This window comes from Haliotis rubra, unplaced genomic scaffold (assembly GCF_003918875.1).
Source record: "Haliotis rubra isolate DU_JTF1 unplaced genomic scaffold, ASM391887v1 Scf166, whole genome shotgun sequence".
In the NCBI taxonomy this organism is placed as follows: Eukaryota; Metazoa; Mollusca; class Gastropoda; order Lepetellida; family Haliotidae; genus Haliotis; species Haliotis rubra.
In genome coordinates this window covers 879,249-905,198 of record NW_025765625.1, presented here as the reverse complement: position 1 = coordinate 905,198, position 25,950 = coordinate 879,249, and the positions used below count along the sequence as shown (strand labels likewise).

At 38.3% G+C, this 25,950-nt stretch overlaps 1 protein-coding gene across 2 annotated transcripts in view; it reads right to left on the bottom strand.

Annotated features, from left to right (window-relative positions):
* Positions 1-5,848: 5,848 nt before the first annotated feature.
* LOC124272088 (plexin A3-like) overlaps positions 5,849-25,950 on the bottom strand; it is a 69,102-nt gene continuing 49,000 nt past the window's right edge. The window contains exons 23-35 of one of the 2 annotated variants that reach the window (XM_046707231.1): positions 24,414-24,473; positions 23,578-23,652; positions 22,635-22,701; positions 21,342-21,488; positions 20,058-20,205; positions 18,965-19,129; positions 17,331-17,419; positions 16,144-16,227; positions 15,091-15,251; positions 14,544-14,691; positions 12,971-13,111; positions 12,222-12,296; positions 5,849-10,032 (exon numbers count right to left, since the gene is read on the bottom strand). In XM_046707231.1, the coding sequence (XP_046563187.1) occupies positions 9,919-10,032; positions 12,222-12,296; positions 12,971-13,111; positions 14,544-14,691; positions 15,091-15,251; positions 16,144-16,227; positions 17,331-17,419; positions 18,965-19,129; positions 20,058-20,205; positions 21,342-21,488; positions 22,635-22,701; positions 23,578-23,652; positions 24,414-24,473 (1,474 nt within the window). In that variant the 3' untranslated portion in view covers positions 5,849-9,918. The remainder of the gene's footprint in view (positions 10,033-12,221; positions 12,297-12,970; positions 13,112-14,543; positions 14,692-15,090; positions 15,252-16,143; positions 16,228-17,330; positions 17,420-18,964; positions 19,130-20,057; positions 20,206-21,341; positions 21,489-22,634; positions 22,702-23,577; positions 23,653-24,413; positions 24,474-25,950) is intronic. The other variant, XM_046707232.1, reaches the window with a different exon arrangement.

Here is a 25,950-nt window from a genome sequence, read left to right as displayed (position 1 = left end):
TAAAGAAGTTGTATATCCATAAAAATAGTCCTCATCCTTTTCTATGTGTTGTTTAAAATACTCCAGCAATATTCCGGCTATATGGCGGCGGTCTGGCCCAGACAGCATCCGAATCGCATGTGTCAACTAAGTCAGTGAGCCTGACCAGCCTCTAACGACAAGCATGGTTTGCTGAAGACCAATTCTAACCTGGATCTTCACAGTTTCCTTAAACTGCTAAGTGTTAAGGGTGATGAAATGATGAACATGGCTCAGATGCCTTTTGGAAAGTTAGAACGTTGACACCCCGTAACAGAACAGAAATAGAGTTCAAACGCTTTGAGGGTGGCCCGGTCGTGTGAGGAGTTCTGCAGTGTGAAGAGTTGCGTCCAGAAACCTATGATCGTTGGTTCGAATCCCGATCCGCCCCCGATGATATGTGCATGTTTTTCAGCGCCTTACACTTACTCGCGGTTCCATGCAGGGTGGTAAATTTTCAAGACATTTCTTGTTCTTTTGACACCAAGCTGAGTGTTGTTATAAAACTCAAGGCAGCGTAAAACCAAATATCCATCACTCACTACTGTTCAAACTCAGTCATTCTATGCTATAACATAGAGCTCGTGCACAACATGCGTTATTGATATTAGACAATTAGGAACGTTGTTCATGGTATTAACCACTGGTTTGACTTGTCCAGACCCGAATATTTACAAACCCTTGTCACATAGCTGGGTTGTGGCTGGGAGCGCCGTCAAAAAGTCAAAGTAAATGAGACGTAAGGTGAAAATAGCGTCACATTGCAGCTGAGAACAAACTTAACTAAGAGTAATCCCCCTACGGACGACAAGCGTGTTAGCCCGGTAACTGACTAAATTTCTTAGAGCATCATATATTTTTTCAACATGATTTGAGAACCAAATGAAGTACACATGTCAAACTCAACCCAACCTAAACACTCTTAATGTTAACCTGGGAAGAGCCTTTTATAGAATTGCCCAACTGGTCAAATTTCAGGACCCAAGACTAAGAGACGACATACGTCGGTGACTTGATTGGTGCATGTCGTATCCCAGTTCTGCAGGTTGATTCTCATGGTATCAATCACTGGATTGTCTGGTCCAGACTCGATCATTAACAGACCGTCGCCATTTAGCTGGCCTACGGCTGACTGAAGCGTTATACAAATCGAAATGACATTGCCCATGACCTCAGGGCCTTGTAATTACCTCGATGTACCACGTTCACGTTGTTCGTAGTGGACAATGGAGAGTTGGTATCTCTGACGGTTACCTATCCAAATAACACAGCATTCAGGAGCCAGTTATCACCACTCGACTGCCATTACATAACACCTTGCAACAAAGACCTCTGCGAACTTAATTTGGCCCATAATTCATACTGGAAATTCTCATGGCAGATGGCAGGATATGCTCACCCATTTCCCAAACATGTGGCATGATCCTTGTCTCACAGAAACACTCATGTTTGCCATGGTTCCGGGCTCATTGGCAGGGCTGCGTGTTTCCACGGAATTGATGTTCAAATTACACCCAGAACAGCCGAGGAAAGCTGGAAATAAAATGACAGAGCAGGGTATTAATCGTTATCTCTCAGCTCACCTCGCCATTTAAAACCGGGCTATGAGAAGCAGGGTCGCCGAGTGTCAACACTTCGAATTTAGTTGTACAAGAAACGTTTTTGAGAACATAAATTACACGATTCGAACTGACGATAAGGCCTCTTTTGAAATGCCTAAGTAATTTAGGATCTCACCATGAGATTGAGGCTTGTCCAATTCGTTCAAATCGCTCAAAAGAAGATGATCTAAAATAATCAATTTGAGGGTAAGTGGAAACAAGATTGGTTTTTGTCATGCCTTAGGTTTTCTTACAGTTATTGGTGCAGACGGACTCGTTTCATCCTTACAGAACATTGCTTACTCAAACCATTTCATTACAGAACAGCAGACATGGGTTTTAGAGGAATGTCGCCCATGTACAGGCATTAAAACCTCATGACATAATCACCAACAAAGCGATGTAATCACCCGGCCTACCATCTTTCATGTTATTCAACTCAAGGACTCTGGCGATCCGGTTTTAGGCGGTCTTTGTCTACAGCAGACGACTTGAGCTAGGCGTGACAGGCTGAATCCAGATATGACAGGTCATATCCGGTGATGCTGGAACCTGCATGTCAGTACATACGGAGCGCTATAGAGCTTCTGTCAATGGGTTATGATTGTGTATGAAGAAGATTGGTGTGATCATAGCTATTATTGATCTCCGTGTCACCATGATAATCACCGGTCCACATCAGAGATGTGTTCAGTATGAATAGTAAGGATCTTATTGTAGGAACCGATATTATTGTGTCTATGGACAAAGCGAAACCAAAGTAAACCGATGAAACCAATCTGCTGGAAATACCACGGAAAATTGAGGTTATCCATTTGTGTTTTTCGCTTTGACCTTTCACGCGTCTCTACACCAAAAGACCTTAGACAGTCAATGTTAGAAGATAGATGATACTTGTGTAAAAATCTCCGAACGGCTTTGTAGAATTCAGGCAATCACTTTCCTCCAAATTGGTAACATGTTCGAGAGGAACCTCAGAAGATTACTATATGTGCAAGTTGACCTTGCGGCCCTTTACGATTTATTCTCCTGCCGTTATTGTCTTAAATCTGTCAATTTGGGGATTCCTTTCAGAGCAGGTCCCCAACAGCTCATCCTTGTTTTAGTGAGTGAATTAGTTTAGTTTACGCCGCTTTTAGCTATATTCCAGCAATATCACAGTGGCGGACACCAGAAATGAGCTTCACACATTGCACTCATGTGGAGAATTGAACCCACGATAGCTTTAACCACTAGACTACCCCACCGCCCCTGTCCTGGGCCCTGTTCGTCAAAGCGATCGTAGCGCTACGACAGTCGTAAGTCTATGTTTAAGTGTGGGAGTTACGATCACCCTAGCGCTACGATCGCTTTGAGGAACGGGCCCCTGGTTTTAAAGGGGACCAACTGGATCGGGTGGGCAGGGTTTGTGACTGGGTTGATTGAGTTTCCTCGTATCCCGCCATTGTAGTTTGTTGTTCACAGTACCAATCACTGAATTGTGTCGTCGAGATATTATCTACAGTGGGTGAGTGAGTTTAGTTTTACGCCGCACTCACCAGTGTTCAAGCTACATGAGGGCTGTCTGTAAATAATCGAGTCTTGACCAGACAATCCAGTGATCAATATCATGAGTACCGATATACGCATTTGGGAACCAATGACATGTGTCAACCAAGTCAGCGAGCCTGAACGTTTGTCGCCTCTTACGGCAAGCATGGGTTACTGAAGATCAATTTTAACGCTGATCTTCACGGGTCCTCTTATCTACAGTCAGTGAGTGAGTGAGTTTGGTTTTACGCCGCTTTTAGCAATATTCCAGCAATATCACGGCGGGGGACACCAGAAATGAGCTTCACACAATGTACCCATGTGGGGATTCGAACCCGGGTCTTCGGCGTGACGAGCCAACGCTTGAACCACTAGGCTACCCCACCGCCCCGTCTTATCTACAGACCATCTTCACATAAGAAAATGCAGCTTAAACAACGAACAATATGTCTCAAATAAATAACAGTATTTCCCTTTCACGATTCAAAGAAGACTGTGTAAAGACAATCAATATACTCTAAATTTCAAACATGAATGTCGTACAGTTTAATATTTCGTGAATTATATCATATTTACAAATATAATTAGTAGCGAGAACATACGAACTCAGCACTTACTTCCAAGGAATCATTTTTTTGGCGACTAAAAATAATGGCTGAACATGATAGAACAGTGGTGTCGGTGCTATATCGATTCGCGCAAATCTCAGCAGTAAACGAGATCATAAGCTGGCAAGCTGAGTAGGAAAATGTAGAAGGCAAGTCCCGTTGATACGACATTCGTTGGGAAATTGATTCGCTTGTAGTATGTATGCGACCCAATTTCTAGGTGTGTTGTACGGCCGTCTGTTTCTTGTACTTCAAAAGTTGACATAAATTTCCATCTTAACAACGCCCTTGCTATCGGGCTTCTGTCAATATTGGAAGGCAGTATGACGGACATTAATAGCTGGGGCCTGTGTTATACATTCTATAATTCTGTTCACAAGATGTGGTTTCGGTAATGGTTTTAACCGAGATCAAAACTGTTTGTTGTAGAATTTGAATTTGTTTGAACGTTTTCTGGTCTGTAACTGGGAACCTTGGATCATTCACTAGTGAGTGACTTTAGTTTTACGCTGCTTTTAGCAATATTCCAGCAATATCACGGAGGGGACACCAGGAATTGGCTTCACACATTGTACACACGTGTGGATACGAACCCGGGTCTTCGACGTGACGAGCGAACGCATTAACCACTAGGCTACCCCACCGCCCCGGAGCATTTACTGGAATACGTGGACAGCACTCCTTGCTTGTAGGACTCAGTTGGATCTTTTGGCCACGCTAACTGGCAAATGCTACTGTTGTTATTGTCAGATGAGAGACATTGGCCGCAATCATTACTTTTTCCAGATCGAGACTCATCGATAGTCCGAAGTAATTTTTTGTGTTTTTTTAAACGTCGCACTAAGCAATGCTTCAGCTGTTGACTGTAAATAGTCCCATCAGCAGGAAACAGTCCAGTGATTGACATCATGAGCATCGATCTTGTAACCGGGATACAATAACAATGATCAACAAAGCTGGCGCGCCTGATCACCTGAGTCTTCTCTTACAAGCATGGGTTTCTGACAACCAATTCTAACAAGACAATCCTACTGCAGACTGGCCATTCACAGGAAATCCCTGCCAGAGAAGAGTTAGTTGTTTGATGCTGACTATATCATAAGCATGTGTTTATAAATCACCGTAAAATATGTAGATGATACCAGATGAGTGAGTGGGTTTAGGTTTACGCGGCTTTTAGCAAAATTCCAGCCATAGCACGGTGGTGGACACAAGAAATGGGCTTTTACACATTGTACCCATGTGGGGAATCAAACCTTGGTCTTTGGCGTGATTAGCGAACGCTTTAAACACTAGGCTACCCCATGGCCCCATACCAGATGAACCTGTTTGCCAGAGGCAGCCATCACAACACGCAAAGGTCAGCCAATGAATAAGCGTGTCTCATCTCATAGATGTTGGCATGTCAAAGTCATGATGGAACATTACCCAAGTCATGGAGGGGAACGTTTCTAACGTGTCCATTACGGTTCAGTCCTCGACAGGTTACAATATGGCTGAAATATTGCTGATGCGACAATAACTTTTCAGTCACTCATTCCTCCACACTGTTCGGGGACCAACATTGTGAGGTGATCAGCTCATTATTATCATGTGGATCTGGCGTTCCAGTCTATAAGACAAGCAAATCCTGACCCTGAAGGCAGAAACTCCTCACATCGTAATTTATGTTTCGACATGACCACCTGCGTTTAACGCAAAGAGCATCTTCCATGGGCAAGGGAGTTACTGATATGATAGCTGGATCATAACTTGTAATAGCCACTCCTCAAATTTCTGCAAGGATTGAAACTGGATTTTCACAACCAGGTAAATGGTTTACCACAGGACGATGCCCTAAGATTCAGTTTTCCTCACTTTGTCACCTTCAGCAATAAGCATGAGTCACAAGCACCCTCCCCACAAGACATTACAGAATCACTTCCCCCTTCTAGCATGTCTCCTGAACAGATAGCCCAGACACCATTACCCTTGCTGAAGGTGCCAGGAAGAAGTCATTACCACTTTACAGAACCACAGACAGTCTGAAATCTCTCGATCCAGGTGTTCAACGTAAGTCTACAACCTCACACCAAAACACCAGACAATGTGTTAATTTGTACAAAATGAATTATTTATTGACAATGGAAGTCCATGAGAGCCAGACTCTCTTGACCAACCCTCAACACATATACAGCAAGCTAACATCTTAGCATACATGTCATCAGTACACTATGGAATGAACCTTCAAATATGGTAAAACCATCTCAACATACAAAAGATGCAGTTTCAAAGAAAACATACATTTCAATACATGCTGTGATAGCAAAGTTATATTAGGAGAATCTTCTCAATGCAAATCCTTTTTAAAAAGCACTAATATCGGAGGCTTTCAAGATCCTTTGGTTAGATATAACAAAAATCTCAATATATCTGACAAAATATATGCAAATACACACTCTGATTTGAGAACAAAAACTCAAACAGGGGACTCTTTTTAGGGTAAAACTCCCTATCTGAATTTGGCTGGTTAATAAATAAGAATCAAACTCAGAATACCGTGACAACATTCAACATTGGTTATGGCAATGAGAATATGAAACACCATGTTTACACCAATGTCAGTAGCGAAGTAAATAATCTTAAATCTGACATTTGATAATTAAATTAAACCAACATAATCATTAAAGAAATTAATTTAATGACATAAATTAATCCAATGGTCCTCTAGTTATTATGAAAATAGTAATAAATAACACATAAACACGCTTAAAGATTTCTGACGTTTTTCTCATTTCTTGAACAAAGCACATTTTGTCAGAGTAAGTTGGCTGTACAGAGTTTTACACTCAGAGCAAAATGTACAAGATAGATTCAGAAATTCCAATACAAAAGGGCAAATTTTAATGATAAAAATGTTGCTTAGTAACAGTAAAGTTATGACGGATTAGTGGTATTTACAAGATTTAGGCAAGTCATAATGGGCATATACAGATGGTTCCATGAGAATATACAAAATATATATATGTATATGTATATATAAGTATACAATGCTCCTTCAGGAACTGGGGCTAACCTTCTCATGGCAGTCTTAACTGATATGGATCTTTGACCAGCTGTCATATGTAATGCTGTCTACAGCTGAGGCAGTAAACTGACATCTGTTTGTGTAGAATTCAAAACACTTACACCTGAGATCAGTCTGTCTTCGTTATGTAACAAATTAAGATTCCTTTGAGCATAAAGCAAAAATGGTGGAGAAACTTACCAGATCACTGAACATCAGTGACAACACCAGGCCAGCTATTCTTGAAACGTTCGTAACTCTATCAACTTCTTAAGTCCATTCTTAACACATTGGCTACGATCAAAGTTAAGAATTCTTAGGGCTACGAACGTTTCGAGAATAAGGGCCCTGGTGTTCATGAATAAAGTAAGCATGTTCTGCTCTATCAGAAAATCTCCTCAAATTTTACCCATGCGGGATTCAAACCCAGACTTTTGGTATGATCACCATCAGGCTATCCCACCACTAAACACACAGATGTCAGTCTAAACAGCACCACTGTATCTTCAAACAGGAAAAAGCCGAATTTGAAATGTTTGTTAGCAATAACAAAAGGAAATGGTAAACTGGTTCTAAATGTGACACATGCCTGGCAAGATTTGCCACAGTTCCAGAAGTGGGGGACTTTGAGCTGGGGAGTATGCAGATAATACTGGTCATTTGCATAAGTCTTTGGGGAGATAGCTCAACAATACAGTGCATAATCTCATGGTGGTGGAACAAGCAGGCTCTCCCTTAATGCAACATTTGCAACAAATTTTAAATTTCATTCAAATTTTTAACAAGTGTAACCATTCATTTCAAAGAGGGGGAAATGTACTTACATATGAATCCCTACACTGTGGATTCAGTATTAAGTAAAATAGTTTTCAAAGTGACATTGAAGGGAGAACACGGCCACTAGTGTACAGGCTAAATTATACAGCAGTTAATTGTGCAAAAAGTACCAATCATGAAATAACAAAGTCTTGTTTTGATTAACAAGCAGGTCGGTAGTATCTCAGATTCCATATAACAGAGCAACAAACTGATTAGTAAAGCAATATAATGATTCATAGTGTGACCAATCCAGTGGATCTCTCGGAGACTTGCTGTGCAACTGGTTCCTGCTAACCCAGAACAATGGAGCCAATGGTGCCTAGATGTGAACTACAAGTCTACATGCATAGATACAAGAATACAAGTGGTTATGATGTCACACTGTCTTAACCTGACGTCTCCGCCAGTCACTTGCTAGGGCACCTTTGGGAATGTCGGCATTGTTGCATAAAGTGATGAAGACGAGGTCTTGATGATGCTACTTGTGGTGGCTGTTCTGTTGGATATACATTGACATATTGCTCTAGCAGTGTCAAAGAGACTTTGGTCAGAACTCTTCATCAAAGATGGGATGGTAGTTCTTGGACAAGAACAACAGAATCAGGATTCAAAGACAATACAAGATCATTTTCATGGCCTTAAATAGTCTCAACAAACAGTCATTTCAGTCTGCATGTGTTTTATACTATTGATCCAGAAGACAGATGTAAGTTTTATGAATATAAACTTGTGCGTAGTAAATATTACACTATCATAATTGATCATAGAGTTTTCGTTTTTTCCTTGTTTACAGACTTAACAAACCAAAAATTCAGAAAAGGTCAAGAATCAAAATGACAAATCAAAACCCAAAGGATTTTACTTGATTGAAACAGATTTGTTTCAAGTTTGAAATCAAACCCTTAAACTTTGCATGGAGCCAATACTTTAACCATTGAGCCAGCCAATACTGACAACAAATCCTAGTAATCACTGCCATCTCATCTTGGTTGAAGATTGTAATATTACGTCCAGACAGTCAGACAAAAGTTAGTTATATGAAGCTGTCTTTCTACCACTGCCTAGTTCACAATGGTAGCTGAAGGTCACACAAATATTACAAAACTTGTACGTCCCTTCCACTCAGCATATGTTCACCTATATGTCTTGAACTTGCGATATCCTCTACACAGGGGTCTACAATGATTGTCTACAATCTCACCACACAGTCAATGTTAAAGTGATATGATCATTACACTACTGTTTTACAGTCATCAAAATCGGCCATAGTCCATCCTTTCCTCAGAGCAGATTGTAGAAAAGATGGAATGGCCATGGGTATGTTTGTTCCTGCAAGTCTTGAACATTGGCTGTAACCATCTGACAGCGTCATCTCCAGAAGGAACACCTGCACAGAAGAGAGGATTCTACAGGACTACCAGAGCCATTACTGTTTCCTTCAGAAGCACCTGTGATTTAAAGAACCACGAAGATGAGAGGCAGCCATTTTGTTGTCAAATCTCCAGGCAGGCTCCAAGTAGCACCTTGTTGTTGTAGAAACAGGATTCACTCATGACAGCGAATATACAACACACGAACGTTCTTCATCCACAAAAGGTACTGATGGGGCTATGGCTACTTGGCTCAGAAGGCAAGACTGTGTCTTTCACTCTTGTAATTCCCCAAAACTGCATCCCCTAATCTCAATGTTGAAATATTATCCAGGCGAAAAAAAAAATTGAAAGACATTTGGTCAGGAGCGTGGCAATATCATAGCACCATCACAAATCAGCCAGTAAGTTAGTTCCGTCATAAGTCTCTAAAGCTAGCCGTGGTCTAGCATCTCATCTCACAACAATACGCTGATCCCACGATGAAGCTACATCACAGATGAAGGAGCAATATTAGTCCCGTTCTAGGTGATTCCGCACTCTGTGACAGTGATAGTTGATTCAGAAAACCATGGAAAACTCATTCTTTCAATGACTGGCAAATATTTTCGATATATCAGATCCTTCGGCAAAGACTACTCCTTGAAATGATCCTATGGGATCGCAGAAATTCTCATACCATTGTCCGTATGAAACACAGATCCCAGTCAGCCTTACATACTCACAGATATTCATAGTAATCCGTCAAACGGATTTGCTGGTTCTAGTTACCGAATGTCTCAATCATCCTCGAACACTACACTAATCTTCATCATGTTGATAAGGATCTGCAATCAGATTGTGGAATACAGTCCAGTAAGAGGAGCAGAACAGGCCAGCACAAGAAGACGGACTAGAGTGTGTGCATGTGTGTGCGTGTGTGGGTATCACACGTACGCAGTTTTGTTGGATGGCCCCTCCATATTAGTGATGACCTGCTCCAGTCTCATTGACAGCTGCTGAGCACTTGCTTGGTTATCCACATCCAGAGCATTTAAGATCTGTAATGAAAGACAGTAGTTGTTAGGGAATATGTTTAAAGAAATATCACAAAAATAGTTGTTAGGGAAAATGTCTAAGGAAATATTACACAAAAATTATCTAAGATCTGTAATGTATGAAAGTAGTTGTTAGGGAGTATGTCTGAATAAATATCACACACCAATAAATTAAGATCTGTAATGTACAACAAAAGTATTTAGCGAATAAGCTAAAACAAATCATATCAAAATCAAATAAAATCTGTTATGAATAACTGTAGTTATTAGGGAATATGTCTGAAGAAATATCAGAACAAAATCATCTGTAATGTATAACTGTATTTTTTCAGGAAATATGATTATTGAAGAAATAAAACACCAAGACAATTAAGATCAGTCATATATAACAGTAGTTGTCAAGGGAATATGATCAATGAAATAACACACTGTGATACTGGAGCTTTGCCCACTACATACATAGTTGTCAGGATGATAGTCTGATAATGGATCACATATCGAACCCATCCTATATTCAGCTGCAACAAGCCTGTTATTGTCCTTATAAGACTTGAACAATTCTCTACAGCACCAAAGTATGGAGTCTCTCTTCATCATCTTGCAAAAAGTCTGTTGCAGCATTTTTTGTTCAAAGCAAAATATGTTTTTACAACTAGAGTGTGTGACTCAGTGCAGCATTACGCCTCTTTAAGCACTGCTCCCGTCAAAGTCTGGCAGAGAAATAAATAATGGTCTCTACACACATTGCCCATGTGGGGAATCAAACCCTGGGCTCAACGAGACAAACAAACCTTTTAACCACTCACCCAATCACCTCTGGATGCAGTAAGATCATAGACTACCATATTCCAAAAGAACATATTTACAGAATGAAATATATTTGGAGTTTTAGGAATACAAGTATCTTTCATTACTGTTATAACTCATTTTCCAGAACTTAACCATAGCAAGTCATATTATCGAAATAAGAATATTTTTCAACTGAATTATCCAAATATACTCGATGATGTCATAATCATGTTAATGTTTGAATTGGTCTGAAACTTATCAGCATAAAAGAACCATTACTATATATAATACACACACTATGAATCCTCCGAAATGATAAACCGTCCTCTCATTCCATGGTTTACCATTAATTCCCCATTAGCGACACAAACAGTATATTTACCACATACTACTTTTCAGAACATTTGAAATTTCCATAGAAAATATTCCAAAATAGACGTCATGTGTAATTGAGCACTTCCGGCTGCCATTTCATGAAACATACAAAAATACCCCCGCTCTCCATTAAGTAACTAAGCCATTTTTACATTGATTGCTGCCTGGCGCAAATTGATGACTTTACAATTTATTTTCCAATGATCAAAAACAGAGAAATCAATAAAGGCACTTCTTACACTAAGGCCTATCATCTATCAAAAGACATTACCATCTGAAACTCACAGTTATGGCAAAATGAGTGATTTTAAATAGGTTTATTTTTTTGTAGCCAAGTTGTGATGAGAATCTGAAACTACATAATCAAAATAGGAAAGATGATAAAAAGCTGAATATTGACTTCTGTGCGTGATGACGAGTTGGGCACCAAGGCAGTGTTTTATATATATTCTTCTGGAGGATTGTTGGCCGACTTGTGAATCCATTTGAAAACCATTTTTATTATTCGGAACTGCATGCACAATGTTGTAGCTAATGCATTTTACATTTTTTTCTTTCTATGGTGTCTACTGGAAAATACATCCATTTTGAACCAAACAAATCAATATATTTTTAACACAGAACTATCTGGTAAGATTGCTGTTACTCCAATTTATCGGAGAATATGAGGAAATGGTTTTTGAAAGTTGCATAAATGTTTCAGATTTCGAAATAAATATTTTGAAATATGTTGGGTGTTTTTATATGAAGACCATCAATAAACCATCAACAACTGGAAATAAGATAATTCAAGCTTCATATCTGTGTGTTAAAATATCTTAAAACTAACTATTTATATTTGATGATGATGATGATGATGATGATGATGATGATGATGGATGACACTTGTAAATGCACCGAATCCCTCCATGTATTTCACAGCAAAAATAGTAATAGCCAAATCAATGGATCACTGTTCACCAGAATATTCTCAGCTCCCTGGGGAGAGTACAAACCAATTTGAACCACAACCTCTGTGATGAACTCACCTCTGAATGATACTTGGACACATAAGTATACAACTCCCTCAAAGCACTAGATATATAGAACTTCCCTGTACACATCTGCAATAGATAAAAAGAAAATTTAATTAAAAAACATATACCCATAAACAAATGAAAAATCATCCATGTTATAGAAAGAATTCTGTTCATACTGCTTTCTACATTAAGCTTAAATAGTGAAGAATTAATATTTAAAAAGAGAAAGTTCACATTGATCTTTTTATTATCACAAGAAAAAAAGGTCTAGATATAGCACAAACTCGAAGTAAGACAGCATGAATATTCTAGTGTCAGTAGGAAGATATTATCTGGAAGATATTTCAGAGTACTTGACATTACAATTTAAAGAGATGTAATATTCAACAGTGTTGTCAGTAATATTCCCCTATGTCACTCCAGCCAGTTAGAGTTTGGCCCAGAGAAACCATGGGTGACAGCATGAGCACACACAGTGACTGAGAACATGCACTGTAACCAACCAATCCCCATTATTCTGCAATAACAAACATGGGCAATGATGGGGGACCCATTCCAGCAAAGACATGGACGAATGTGAACCATTTGTTGCTTAATGTCACACTCAGTTTTTAGCAAATATATAAGCAAATATTCCAGCAATAACACATCAGGGGGCACTGAAATGGACTTCACCTCTGTGGGGATTTGAACACCCAAACTATCCCACCCTACAGCCCACACCCAGCACAAGGTGGCACAGCAGGTACAGTACTCACCCTAGACACCTCAGCCAGGAAGGAGTTCATGTCCTGATCACTGACTGCCTGCTGAATCCGGATGTCCTGGAAGTATTTCTCCACAGACTTGCGGTAGTGGACGATATCTTTGGCAAACAGCAGCTTGTTGGATGGAGAATCCTGCAGAGATAAAATTATACATATGATATCCTTACTCATAAACACAAAGGGTGAGGTGAGATGATATCTTATCCTTACTCATAAACACAAAAGGTGAGGTGATGTGATATCCTTACTCATAAACACAAAAGGTGAGGTGAGGTGATATCATATCCTTACTCATAAACACAAAGGGTGAGGTGATGTGATATCCTTACTCATAAACACAAAAGGTGAGGTGAGGTGATATCTTATCCTTACTCATAAACACAAAAGGTGAGGTGATGTGATATCCTTACTCATAAACACAAAAGGTGAGGTGATATCTTATCCTTACTCATAAACACAAAGGGTGAGGTGATGTGATATCTTATCTTTACTCATAAACACAAAGGGTGAGGTGAGGTGATATCCTTACTCATAACACAAAGGGTGAGGTGATATCATATCCTTACTCATAAACACAAAGGGTGAGGTGATGTGATATCCTTACTCATAAACACAAAGGGTGAGGTGATATCATATCCTTACTCATAAACACAAAGGGTGAGGTGATATCTTATCTTTACTCATAAACACAAAGGGTGAGGTGAGATCATAAAATTACACATAAACACAAAGGTTGAGGTGAGGTGAGATTAAACACAAAGGGTGAGGTGAGGTGAGATAATAAAATTACTCATAAACACAAATGGTGAGGTGAGATAAAAAATTACACATAAACACAAAGGGTGAGGTGAGGTGAGATAAAAAAATACACATAAACACAAAGGGTGAGGTGAGATAAAAAATTACACATAAACACAAAGGGTGAGATGAGGTGAAATTACACGTATGATATCCCTACTCATAAACATAGGGTCAGGTCAGGTCAGGTGGGGGTGAGATGAAAACGCATATACGATATCCTTAATCATAAAAAACAAAGGGTGAGGTAAGGTGAGGTGAAATCATGTATACGATATCCTTACTAATAAACACAAAAGGTTCTTCACAATTGGAATACAATGACCTGGATCAACCAAGTCAGTGTTCCAATTAGTCGCTTTTATGAGTGAGTTCAGTAGCTGTAAAGCCTCATCTGATATTGCCATGAAACCTTCCGAATGGTAACTTGAAGTACATACAAGGACAATAGAAACATGACAAGCAGGTGATGACACATCAAACATCACAACGTCATGGTGTCCGTACAGTGAGTTTAGTTTTATGCCACTTTTAGCAATATTCCAACAAAATAACGTCAGGGGACACCAGGAACTGGCTTCACACATACTAATGTGGGGATTCAAAGCCGGGTCTTCAGCGTGACGAGCAAACGCTTTAACCACGAGGTTACGCCACCAACCCTGATGTTCTTCCAGACTTGTGAGACCAGGATGAGTACAGATTACAGGGATTGGCAGTTCAACTGGTCAGTTTTATCATAAATATTCCTCCAAAAGTTATATACCTTGCCCAGTCTGTGTTCTGAGGTGGAACAGCTATCCATGAACGTCTGGGCCACCACTGAGAGACACGAGTCCACGATATGGGGCTTGTTGATGTCAAACACGAAGTCGGGGTTCTTCACAATGTTCACCCAGAACCTCAAAGGCAAGCTGTTCAAGAAAACAAAGTAACACACTTAATGTTCAATTTTTCATTTCGTATGAGTTCAGATTATTTGCTGTATTTAAGTTCATTATTCATGTGATGGCTAATATTCAATTTTCTGCTTTTAGAGATCAAAGGAAACAGAATGTCTTGATACGCCAAATTGAGAATCAATTCTTTCATTTCATACGTGGCATCTGTTTCAGATATATTGAGTTACGCATTAATACCAGAATAATATCAAAAGCATGTAACTGGCTAACTACCAACCACGTTTTTCCAAAGCCAACACGTTGGAAAGGCAACTATTGGATTTAAGAATCACACATCAAAGAGGACATTAAAGAGAGGAAACGGCATATTTTTCACAGTTTCTCTCTCAAGCGAAAGAGAGCAGTAATTACCTGTTGCATTTCCACGTGTGTACAACATCGGGATCAGTCAGCCCGTAATGTGACGCCGACTGGTCCAGGAAGTCGAACAAGTACTTGATGATCGGCGGCATCGTATGATTTGTACTCAACATCGCCTTGAATAAATCATCAATGTACTTTTGTAGTGTTCCCTGCAAAAACAAATCATTTCAATCATAAACAACATACAAAAATAACTTGAAGAAATTGAAAAACATATTTTTATATATAAGCATATCTGAGCTTCATATATATTTGAATTGTTAAAGGTCGAGGGGATTATGTCCATGGAGAGTGTATAGCCATTCTAGATGGTCTTGGGGCCTGAGTGTCAAGGGGTCAAGAATCAAGACCCTTGTTGAGTGGGTGAACAAGATGAAATTAACCTGCTTTGAACAATATTTAATTTACATCAATGTGTGTTAACTTAATGTGGGATGAAAGAGTGAGTGAATGAGTTTAGTTTTACGCCGCACTCAGCAATATTCCAGCTATATGGTGGTGGTCTGTAAATAATTGAGTCTGGACCAGACAATCCAGTGATAAAGAGCATGAGCATCGACCTACGCAATTGGTATACGATGACATGTGTTAACCAAATCAGCGAGTCCGAGCATCCCGACCCCGTTAGTCGCCTCTTACGACAAGCATGGGTTACTGTAGGTCAATTCTAAACCAGATCTTCATGGGTTGTGGGAGAACAAATGCTGGTCTGGGAGCGTTTCTTCCTAGCTTAAATCCACAAGCACAGGTATAATGCTGAAACTTACACTGAATCCAAAATGACTCCATTACTGAATGGAACAATGTTAGGGACGAACCGAAACAGCTGGAGAAAGAAATGGTAAAATACACAAAACCTAACTATCAAAAATCATACAAACTGGTCTAGATCTACAGTGTGTGGATCTCAAAGCTATGTCTAGGGATAGACGGGATGTTAAAGTACGGAAGTTTGAGTCTTAGCGTTAAGATTGGTATGCGGACAAGGGCTTGAGTGGAAGGTCGATTTGGTATCTGAATTAATTATCTGCGGCAACTTACCTTCGTGGATAAAAGTCTGGTAAGGAAGATTTCAGATATCATTTTGACCCCCCCATCTTTCTGTGTAGCATCATCATGCTTGGCCTGAAACATGCACACAATGTTAATGTGAGTGAGTGAGTTAGTAAGGTGAGCTATACACATCTATCAATGAAGCACCATTTATAGCAAGGAATTACAGACAACTCTTCTAAACTACTCATGTTAGAATTTTTGGACAAATCAAGCAAACGCTTCAAACAAGGATATCCTAATAACATCAATAGGTGTACTATATAACTTGCAAGTGGTATGGAAAATAGTATATATCTACATATCCTATCGTGTGTTGATAAATTGTTAACAGAATGAAACATCTGTATCCTCATATAAAATTGAGTAGTATATCTGGCTCTTATCTCTATCCTGTACAAGTATAGTTTGACACTTCACTAGTATCAGAGTGGGGAACACAACAAATCTGCTTCAGACATTGCGGGGAATAAAACTCAGACTTCTGCCATGACAAGTGAACACTGCAACCACAAGCCTATCAAACCATCCCTAAGCCCTATGTAAACTGTGAAATCTTTTGTGACAGTTTCAGAAACAGTAGATCAAGAATATTATTAGTCCAGGATTCTGCTGTCTAACCCTAATGAATTCCATAATATATCTGCAAGCTTATATTTAAACCTATCAACAGTTTTGGAAACCATCAATGCTAGACAGTTTAACCATGATCAAAGGCAGCTGTCATGAAAGTTCATCAGGTTCTAGAATACAAAGGGTAATTTTGACGTATGTGATAACACAAAATTGGGTTAATAATCATTAGAAAAAGTCCACCACTGACATAATGTGGTTTTATTTCAATGAAGGGATAAAAAACACCTAATACCATACAATCTAATAATTATTCTTACCCCAAGTAGCTTTCATAACTTAACCCCTGCACCGTTAATTATACTACATCATACATGATTCCAGAAAATATTAAAATCAATAAAAGAAATAAAACATAATTATTTTTTTTATTTTTAAATCCGATCCTGATAATGTCATCAGTCATACCTAAGCCAAATGACATTAAGAAGGGTTAATACCACAGCAATACTCTGAGACTGACAAGCCAGAGAGGGTTAATCATCACCTGTCCTATCAGAAAGGCTAATGAGTGATGATCATTATTGGATGATGGTACTTACGAGATGCCAGTGACGAATGCCAGGGTCGCTGTCCATCTTCATGATTGGGAAGGCTGAATTCACAGACATAACAGAGTTATCTAATGAACCTGCGAAACCAAGCCAAATACAAATCTGTACTCACATAATAAGCTTGCATTCAAAATTCCATACATGAATGGACCATGCACAAAGTCTATTAATCTATACATGCAGCGTGGTAAAAATGCAAGAAAATAGATAATATATATGCTTAAATGTATTAAAACAATCTAGTGCTTAATAATGAAAGACTTTCTTCTTTGATCACAGATTTGCCTTGCCAACTTTTTGACAAGTTATTGGGCATGAAATAGGGTTTTCCTAAAGACTAGTTTGAATGGCTGACAGTGAAGAGGACTTCTGTTGAAAATCTAAAGGGTTTTATTGTGTGATGACAGTTACAATACTGGCAATGATGAATAGAGGTAGGGCATTGGAAAATTGTATACTACTCAAAAAATGTTAAAGAACCCCTATTTATCAAAGTGACTACAGTCATTTGTCATAAGATGAGAGCTTAATTATAGGAATGTGGAAAACAGAACTGCCAATTTCTTCTATTTGACTACAGTTATTCTGTTATGACTTGACAACTAAACTATGGTCATATGGAAGAATTGGATGTTCTTAACTTCTTTTGAGAAGTATACATCTTTTCATAGGGAAAATTGCAAGAAGTTGAAGTCGGAAAGGGGATTGGTTACTTGAAATATTTTGTTAATAATTCATAATACTTCATTTATTTTCACATTATTTGGTGCTATGTTTATTTATTAGTTTGAAAAGCAGAAAACTGAGTCCGCAACTCAAGCAAAAACTTTAAATACTTCTAAATAAAAATTTGCTGATCCAAAATAGTTTTCATGCAAATACTGTCATAGATAAACAATAACTGATGGAAATTTCAGAAAGTTAAAACACTCAAGGCAACTTAAAATAACTTTTTTCTCCCATTTTCTTGATTACTTAGGAAAATATCCTCACCTGACAACTTAAAAAGCCTTTAACATTTTTTGGTCTTGCTATTCCCGAGCCACATTAAGAATTAATAACCTTATCTAAAACACACTAAATTTTTTCAGTCATGATAGTATGTTTATGGCACGATTATAAGATGGAATGGAAGCATTATGAAGGAATTCACAAAAGATTTATGATGATGATGACGATGATAATCACTGATTGTGTCTGACGATAAATCAAGCCATGTCATATGTCGAAACCCACGTTCTGAATACGGCAGCACATCATGCAATATAGGGATTTATTACTTCATTACAATATCAATCATGATCAGAAGCCTATTGTTTTAGAACAATGTGAATACTGCACGACAATAATGTTATTGCACATGCAAGTACACATGCATAACTTGCTATCAATATCTTTCCATTCACCGCAATTACATAATTATTTCAAAGTAGTTTCCATAACCTTAAACCTTTCTATGGAAAATGTACATCCCATTCAGGTATTACAGAAACACAACATTAAATAACATCAATTTTAACTTTAACCGTTTTCTACCAGTATCAGGAAGTCATATTCAAATCTCAATAAATCAGATTTGGTTATATTCTCAAAGTTGAAGAATTCCTGAAAATTCCACTCACCATTCAAAGACTTGATGGTTTGTTGCCGGTGCAGCAGAGACATGTAAGCGCCATCTGTTACTTTGTAATATGACAGCATGTTATAGCGGCGCCAACCATCTTTACAAGGAGTGGTAGACTCCTCATCTTGGAGCAGAACAGGGCCAGTGGGACCATTTCTCCATTCTGGAATCAAGGAACATGTGGAGGAATATCTATCTTGGACAACTCGACAGAACCAATTCTCTTCACAAACAAACATTTTATGTTAAAACCCCCACATTCTTGATCTCCAGCACATCTTTCATCACTAAAACATCCATGGTTGTACGACCCTCAATGATGCAGTCTTACCACCAAAATGAAAAAATACTTTAAAAAAAAGTCTGAAAAGTGCAACTTTATCCTTACATCAGCATTATGAAGGAATGTTAACTAAATTATATCAACATTTTAAAAAAAAATTGTTTTTGTTAGAACAGGATTTTTTGACAATGGAGTTAATTTAAAGCCTGTATTTTTTTAAAAAGAGATTCCAACGAAAACATACTTCATCATTTCTTGTGCACAGATATTGTAATGATGCAGAAAGATGAGACACCGATATTGTATCGCATGTTTACAACAAGAGAGCATCTGGTGTTTAGCTGCGTACAATCTGCTCATAAAGAATCTGTTGAGAGGACCACATACTTTGCTGATCCAGCTTGCGTTTTACTCCCACTGAAAACTACATACTCTATCACGTGACCTGTTTCATGGGCCGTTACTTTTCACATTTCAAACTTGAACATTTTGAGCATCCAAAATAAATTACCTGTGAAATCACCAAAGGAACATCTCCCACCAGATGTGACCAATCACTTACTGCCAAACTTCTTATTTTAAACATTTTATCAGATTCTTAATTATGAAATTTTCTAAAAATTGAACGATATTTAAGTTTCTTCCAAACGCTGCAGAGTCATTACCATTGGCTAAAAATGGTTAATAATCTAAGTTTTGATCAGTTGGCTGTTTTTGTACAGACAGTACTATGAGAAGGGAACAATTCCCTGTACCTAGATTTAAGTCTTGAAAAGACAGTATATGAAAAGGGAACATTTCCACGTACCTAGATCTAAGTCTTGTACAGATGGCCGCTGTGAGAAGGGAATATTTCTACACAGCATATCCAACATCTTTTCTTTGGCCTGGGTTATGGTATCACAGTCCAGGACACGGCACTGGGTGATCTCGCCATTGTGCTCCACGTTTAGTGTCTGCAAAAACAGCAACCATTATACAATACGAAAACACAGACATCACACACATCACTTTGTTTGTTTGGTTGGTTGGTTGCTTAGCGCCGCACTCAGCATTATTCCAGCTATATGTAAATAATTGAGTCTGGACAAGACAATCCAGTGATCAACATCATGAGCATCGATCTACACTATCAGGATACGATGACGTGTCAGCACACACATCACGTTGAAATACTGATGTCATCCTATTTAACACCTGAAATACCTATGAAGATACTGTTTAGAATTTGTCATTCTTCGAGGCAACTAATTGTAATATTGTTGGTCATTTTTAAAACAGTTTCATCTTAATGACACCCTATCCATATTGAAGGACAAACAGTATTCTGTCTCTTGAATCACAAAATATCAGACTTCAGTATTTTTTCCTTTCAATGAACAACCAAAATACTTCAAACTGAAAGCATATCCAGTTAGTCAAGCACAAATTAACACTTTTTTTCACATAATTCAAACAACGTTATTCCAAATAACAAAGTTGACCATAAGCATTCATCTGACCTTGACACCGGGCACAAGCAAGCAAGAAAGTGTTATGAGTCCCAGAAACAACAGGTGCTTGTTATTGCGGTTTTGAGTAAGATCCTAAAGCATGAAGCACAACCTTAACCAAAACAAGATCCAAGGTAATAACGTTTTTTTCAAATTTCCAAAGTAAGGATCAATTCTTGAGAAGTTGTAGCCATAACAAGACAAATAATGAACATCATCTCCGATTCCGCAAACATGGATTATATTGTCACAACTTCAAAATAACAGATTAAAGCCATGTTCCAGCCAGAAATAATATCTACCACAGTTCTCGGCACAATTCCAAAACCATAAACAGATTCTAATCCTTAAAACATAAGCTAAGTTATGCAATTGGACCAAAACTCTGAGAAATAAGTAGAGATGCTTGTTATGATTTCCAATACAGAGGCTGAATATTGTGTTTATTCAACATCAACTGGACCTTGTCCTGTTTGTTTATACAACAAGAACAGTTATTGTGTTTTTCTGAACTTCTCGACCACGATCAATCCTGAGTCACGAAACAGCAATACAGGTAGAGTGTTTTCCTGGATTGCGAAACACGGATCGATTCTTACCATCACTTTGGGCTCTATTTTCTCTCTAAGCAGTTTATCCTCGGACAGGGAGTATCTGGCGTCTCCTGTCACGTAATCGACTGGCCCCTTTTCTGCCTGCAGCTTTATTGCTTTGTATAACATAAACAGAGGAGATCCTGCGTGATCCTGCAAAACAACATTACCCCAGTGTTACCGATACATGTCACATGATGTAATACCTGGTGTTTATTTGGATGTCATTTCAAATGGACAGTAATCATGTTTTGGCAACAGCTTGGAAATGGATAAGGAACAAAGCACTGCTGCCATATTTATTGCAAAAGATGCCCTAACGTTTTTTCCTACCATTACAAATATGTGGGACCAAGAATTCCTTCAATATGAACATAGGCATTCTTTAAGGTTGTCTGCACAAAATATTTGCATGTAAGTGTAAATAATGCATTCAATAGAAAGTAAATACAGTCAGTTAAATATAGTTGTCAAGAACATCCCATCCAAGATACTAGTAAGTGCACAACTGATTATGAGATTTTTCTGGTGTGATAACAGCCAAAATTTTTGATTTATGGCAATGGTGTAATAGAGATTTGTCCTCTCCAGGAATCATGTTACCCAAATGATTTGGTATATATACATTCTGACAAGTGTATATGTTCAGTATTCAAAATGAAGGGGAAGAGGGGGACACTCATTCCATACTCCCTCTAGATCTGTACATGTCCTAATGTCTATTCATGTAGTCATTTATTGGGTGAAATATGGTATGCATTATATAAACAGAAAGATATTTCCATCCCTGAAAATACACTGTATAAATATATTACAAGTTTGATAATGATGACAGGGTTCCAAACTGAAAATATTTAGCTGAATATTTATCTCAGGAATAAGATGAAATACTATGATAAAACACTACCTATTTTCAGGTTCAAAAGGGTAATAGGAGACTTGGGCAAAGAAAACAACAGCTTCATAATAACAAGCCTTGTCACAAATATTGGGACAGAGTAAAACAATTTAAATTAACAGATCTCATCGATCAAACTTTGAAGTCTTCCTTGGGCAGAAAAGCCAATAAAACAGTTCTGCGACTCAAGCAAAATGATCTGAGACATAGAAAGCCTTTAATAAAAATAGAAGACAACTTTGTAAGAAAATATTATTATAATGTCACTGATAACATTGGTATGGGAAATATCCATTTAAATTACATCGCATAAAAGCTTAAATTAAATTGACATATATCTCAAGGATGTTCTACGATGAATATTTCATGCACATGAAGAGAGCAGTTTTCTTTCTGTTTACCTTCAAATACTTGTACAGGCAGAGCGACATCCAGTTGCTAAGTAACTTTTCTACAACCGACTCCGTCCTGAAATAAAAACCCATTTTGATCAAAAACACAATTAATTATTAAATCGTTTCTTTTTTTAACATACTCCCAAGCCTTGTAATCTTGATATATTTTACAACTAAAAACGTTGAGATTTGATCGATATTGATTTTATGTTCTTGTTAAGAGACAGGCAGTAGTAAAATAAGATTAAAGCCCACAGATTGACTCAGTACCGTCAGAAAGGTCACGATGTTAACATTTGAATAACCCAATTTACGAAGATTATCAGATTTATTCAAAACTACATATGAGCTTCAAACCATGGAAAAGCAATGTTTCTGTTCAAATTCAATAAATTTCTCATTAAAAAACAACAGAATGTAATGAAGTCATATGCTGCATTTAATCCACACATTAAATATAATTTATTTCCGAGATAATGAATATCAGGGAATGTACCACATGTATAAACTGATTCACTTAGCTGTCATTTTTTCATCCACAATTCATTTAAAACATTTTAACCGAAAACAATTATTTTGGAACAATCAATTATCATTCATGCAGAGACATCATAAAAGGTTTCCAGACAGATGCAGCGATTATCAACATTCCACTGGCTCAAGCACATATTAACAGCTGCATTAATAAAAATCATTTACATGGCTTCGAATTGCATGGTCCTCAATAAAGGAAAACACCATTATTCAAGACATGACATCCCCAGTGAAATCATCCAGATTAACAGATTTTGGAATTAATGATTCATGGTTGCAGGGAAATATACTCTCTGTATGCATGTAAGCATTCCCAGCTGTAATCCTCTAGAGGATGGTGTTTCCAGATTAAGTTTTCACTATTTATAGGTTGACCCGATAATCCCTGAAATAGAGAAAATGTCCTATTTCTTACCTTCTCAGCATTAGCTTGGGATGTCGACCTGACACAGACTTCTCCACCAGTTCTACTAACAGGCATTTCAAAATTCTGAAAAACAGAAAGTTCTTTTAAAACATCTGCAAATAGATGACCTTCAGTTTTAGTCCAGTGATTGCCCTACAATGTTCATCTGGGAAAACATCAGACTTTGTCATGAGTGAATCAGTTTCCAAGTAATTACTACACAACTAATTGTTATTTCCAGAAGAGGTAATTACAGACAATTGAGGTCTTTACTTAGGTCAATTTCATCGGAAGCTAATCGGCAGACAGTGACACTGTTATTGATTCTGACTGGCTACTGTCTGTATCCCTCCTGTCTTGGAATACACGCTTATCTACATCATCAATGTAGTCTAGGTAACAGGCCATGGGGACATATCAAGGACATTTCAAGGTCATTTTAGGGTCACATCAAGCCAATATCAAGGTCACATCAAAGTCATATTGAGACTTAATCAAGATAGTATTCAAAACAATTTAAAGTCAAAACAGGATCATTTTCTCTGGAAGGGTTATCCTTTCTGTATTCCTGTTTGATACAATGTGTACAAGTGAGTGGCTGAATATTTTGAGAATTCAACATCTGGCCCACCAGTCTTTGTTTAATCCGGGCAGGCAGGGCAACAGCAAGTACCATTTTTTAAACAACTTTTGGTATGATGCAGATCTAGAAACTCTAGCCTTCTGCTCTCCAGGCAGATGCTCTATCTACAACACTATGGAGGCAGTCTGTGTCCAGAAAGACAAGTTTTCATTTCTTACTATCCCCACATCAAATACATTTAGGATGCTTGGCTTGTACTTACTCTGTAGCATACTCCATGTTGCCCTGGTAGATTATCATCAGCAGAGACGCCACATTTACTCTGCAGAAAAAAGTATATGTTCAATTACAGTCGACCACAAAAAACATAAGCACAATATCGGAAATATAATTTGGCTCAAACTTCATTTTCAACAGCACCAGATTTGGAGTTGCATCAGCAACTGAATCATGAAAACTGTGTAAGAAATGTTCTTGTTTAACGGCACTCAACACCATTCCAGCTACATGACAACAGCTTGTTGAACAAGTCCAGTCTGGTTCAGACAATCCAGTGACTGCGATTGTCAGTAATGACTGACATTGTCAGGTACCATCAATCAGAATCACAGAACCCCAAAACACCATCCATTTAGTCGACCCTCACAACAAAGGGTGCCGCAGACCAACTCTAATCTGAAATCCCCATGGGGAATATAGGCTGTAGCTGTACTTCAAAGTATACTGTATTCAATACTTTGAGTACTCACTGAATACTATAGAAAAAGTGAATAAAAAAACAAAATTCATTCAAGGTTTCATCTCAGACATTATGACTTTAAGACTCCAGTGAAATCTATGAAGCTATGGTCTAATAATGGCATACCAAGTCTTGAACCACATATAGTGATATATTACAAATGGTTCCCAAGACTACTTGTTGAAGTTTTACAACTCAAACAGCAATATATAAAAAGCCCGTGAACTGACAAAGGATGTCAGATGTCAGCCCTTATCACAGTAGTACTTCTATCATAACATGTAGACAATATAATGATGATCTCTCAACTCTGAAATGCGTTAAAGAGAATGGCATTTAGTCGACAGCGTCCGTCTCAATCAGATTAGTGGGCACAGTGTGGCTAGGGGAGGACCAGATTGGAACATGACTTATTGCATGACAATCCTCTTGGGCGCTTAGAACAGCAGGGCACAAAATGTCAGATATGTTGGCGTCTAGCAGGGTCACCCTAAATCGTTCTTCTTCCAAACATGTGCTTTGTTTTCGCATTGAAGTCAATAAATCATGTTACTGCAGTTTATAACTTACTTCCTTATCTGATTTCATGTTGGAAATGTTATTTGTAAATTGAAAGGAGGAGGAAGAGAAGGAGAAGGAAGAATAGGGGAAGGGGCAAGAGAAAACTAAAGAGGAGAAAAAAGGAGGAAAAAGAAGAGAAAGAGGAAGAAAAGGAGGAGAAAGAAAGAAGAGGAGGAGGAGAAAGAAAGAAGATGAAGACAGGGAGGACAACTTGTCCTATTTGTCTCTGATGGGCAGTCATAAGAAAGTCAGTGAAGTGGCTTGTCACTGCACAATTTCTCTCAAAACATATAGGCAGACTTATTTAGTCCTATATATAGTGCCTATTTGACCATGATGACACCTACAGTCAAGTAACCCCAGTTACACAACCCAACCCAACACAAGGGGCCTACTTGTCTCTGATGGACACCTACAGTCAAGGAACCCCAGTTACACAACCCAACACAAGGTGCCTACTTGTCTCTGATTGACACCTACAGTCAAGGAACCTCAGTAA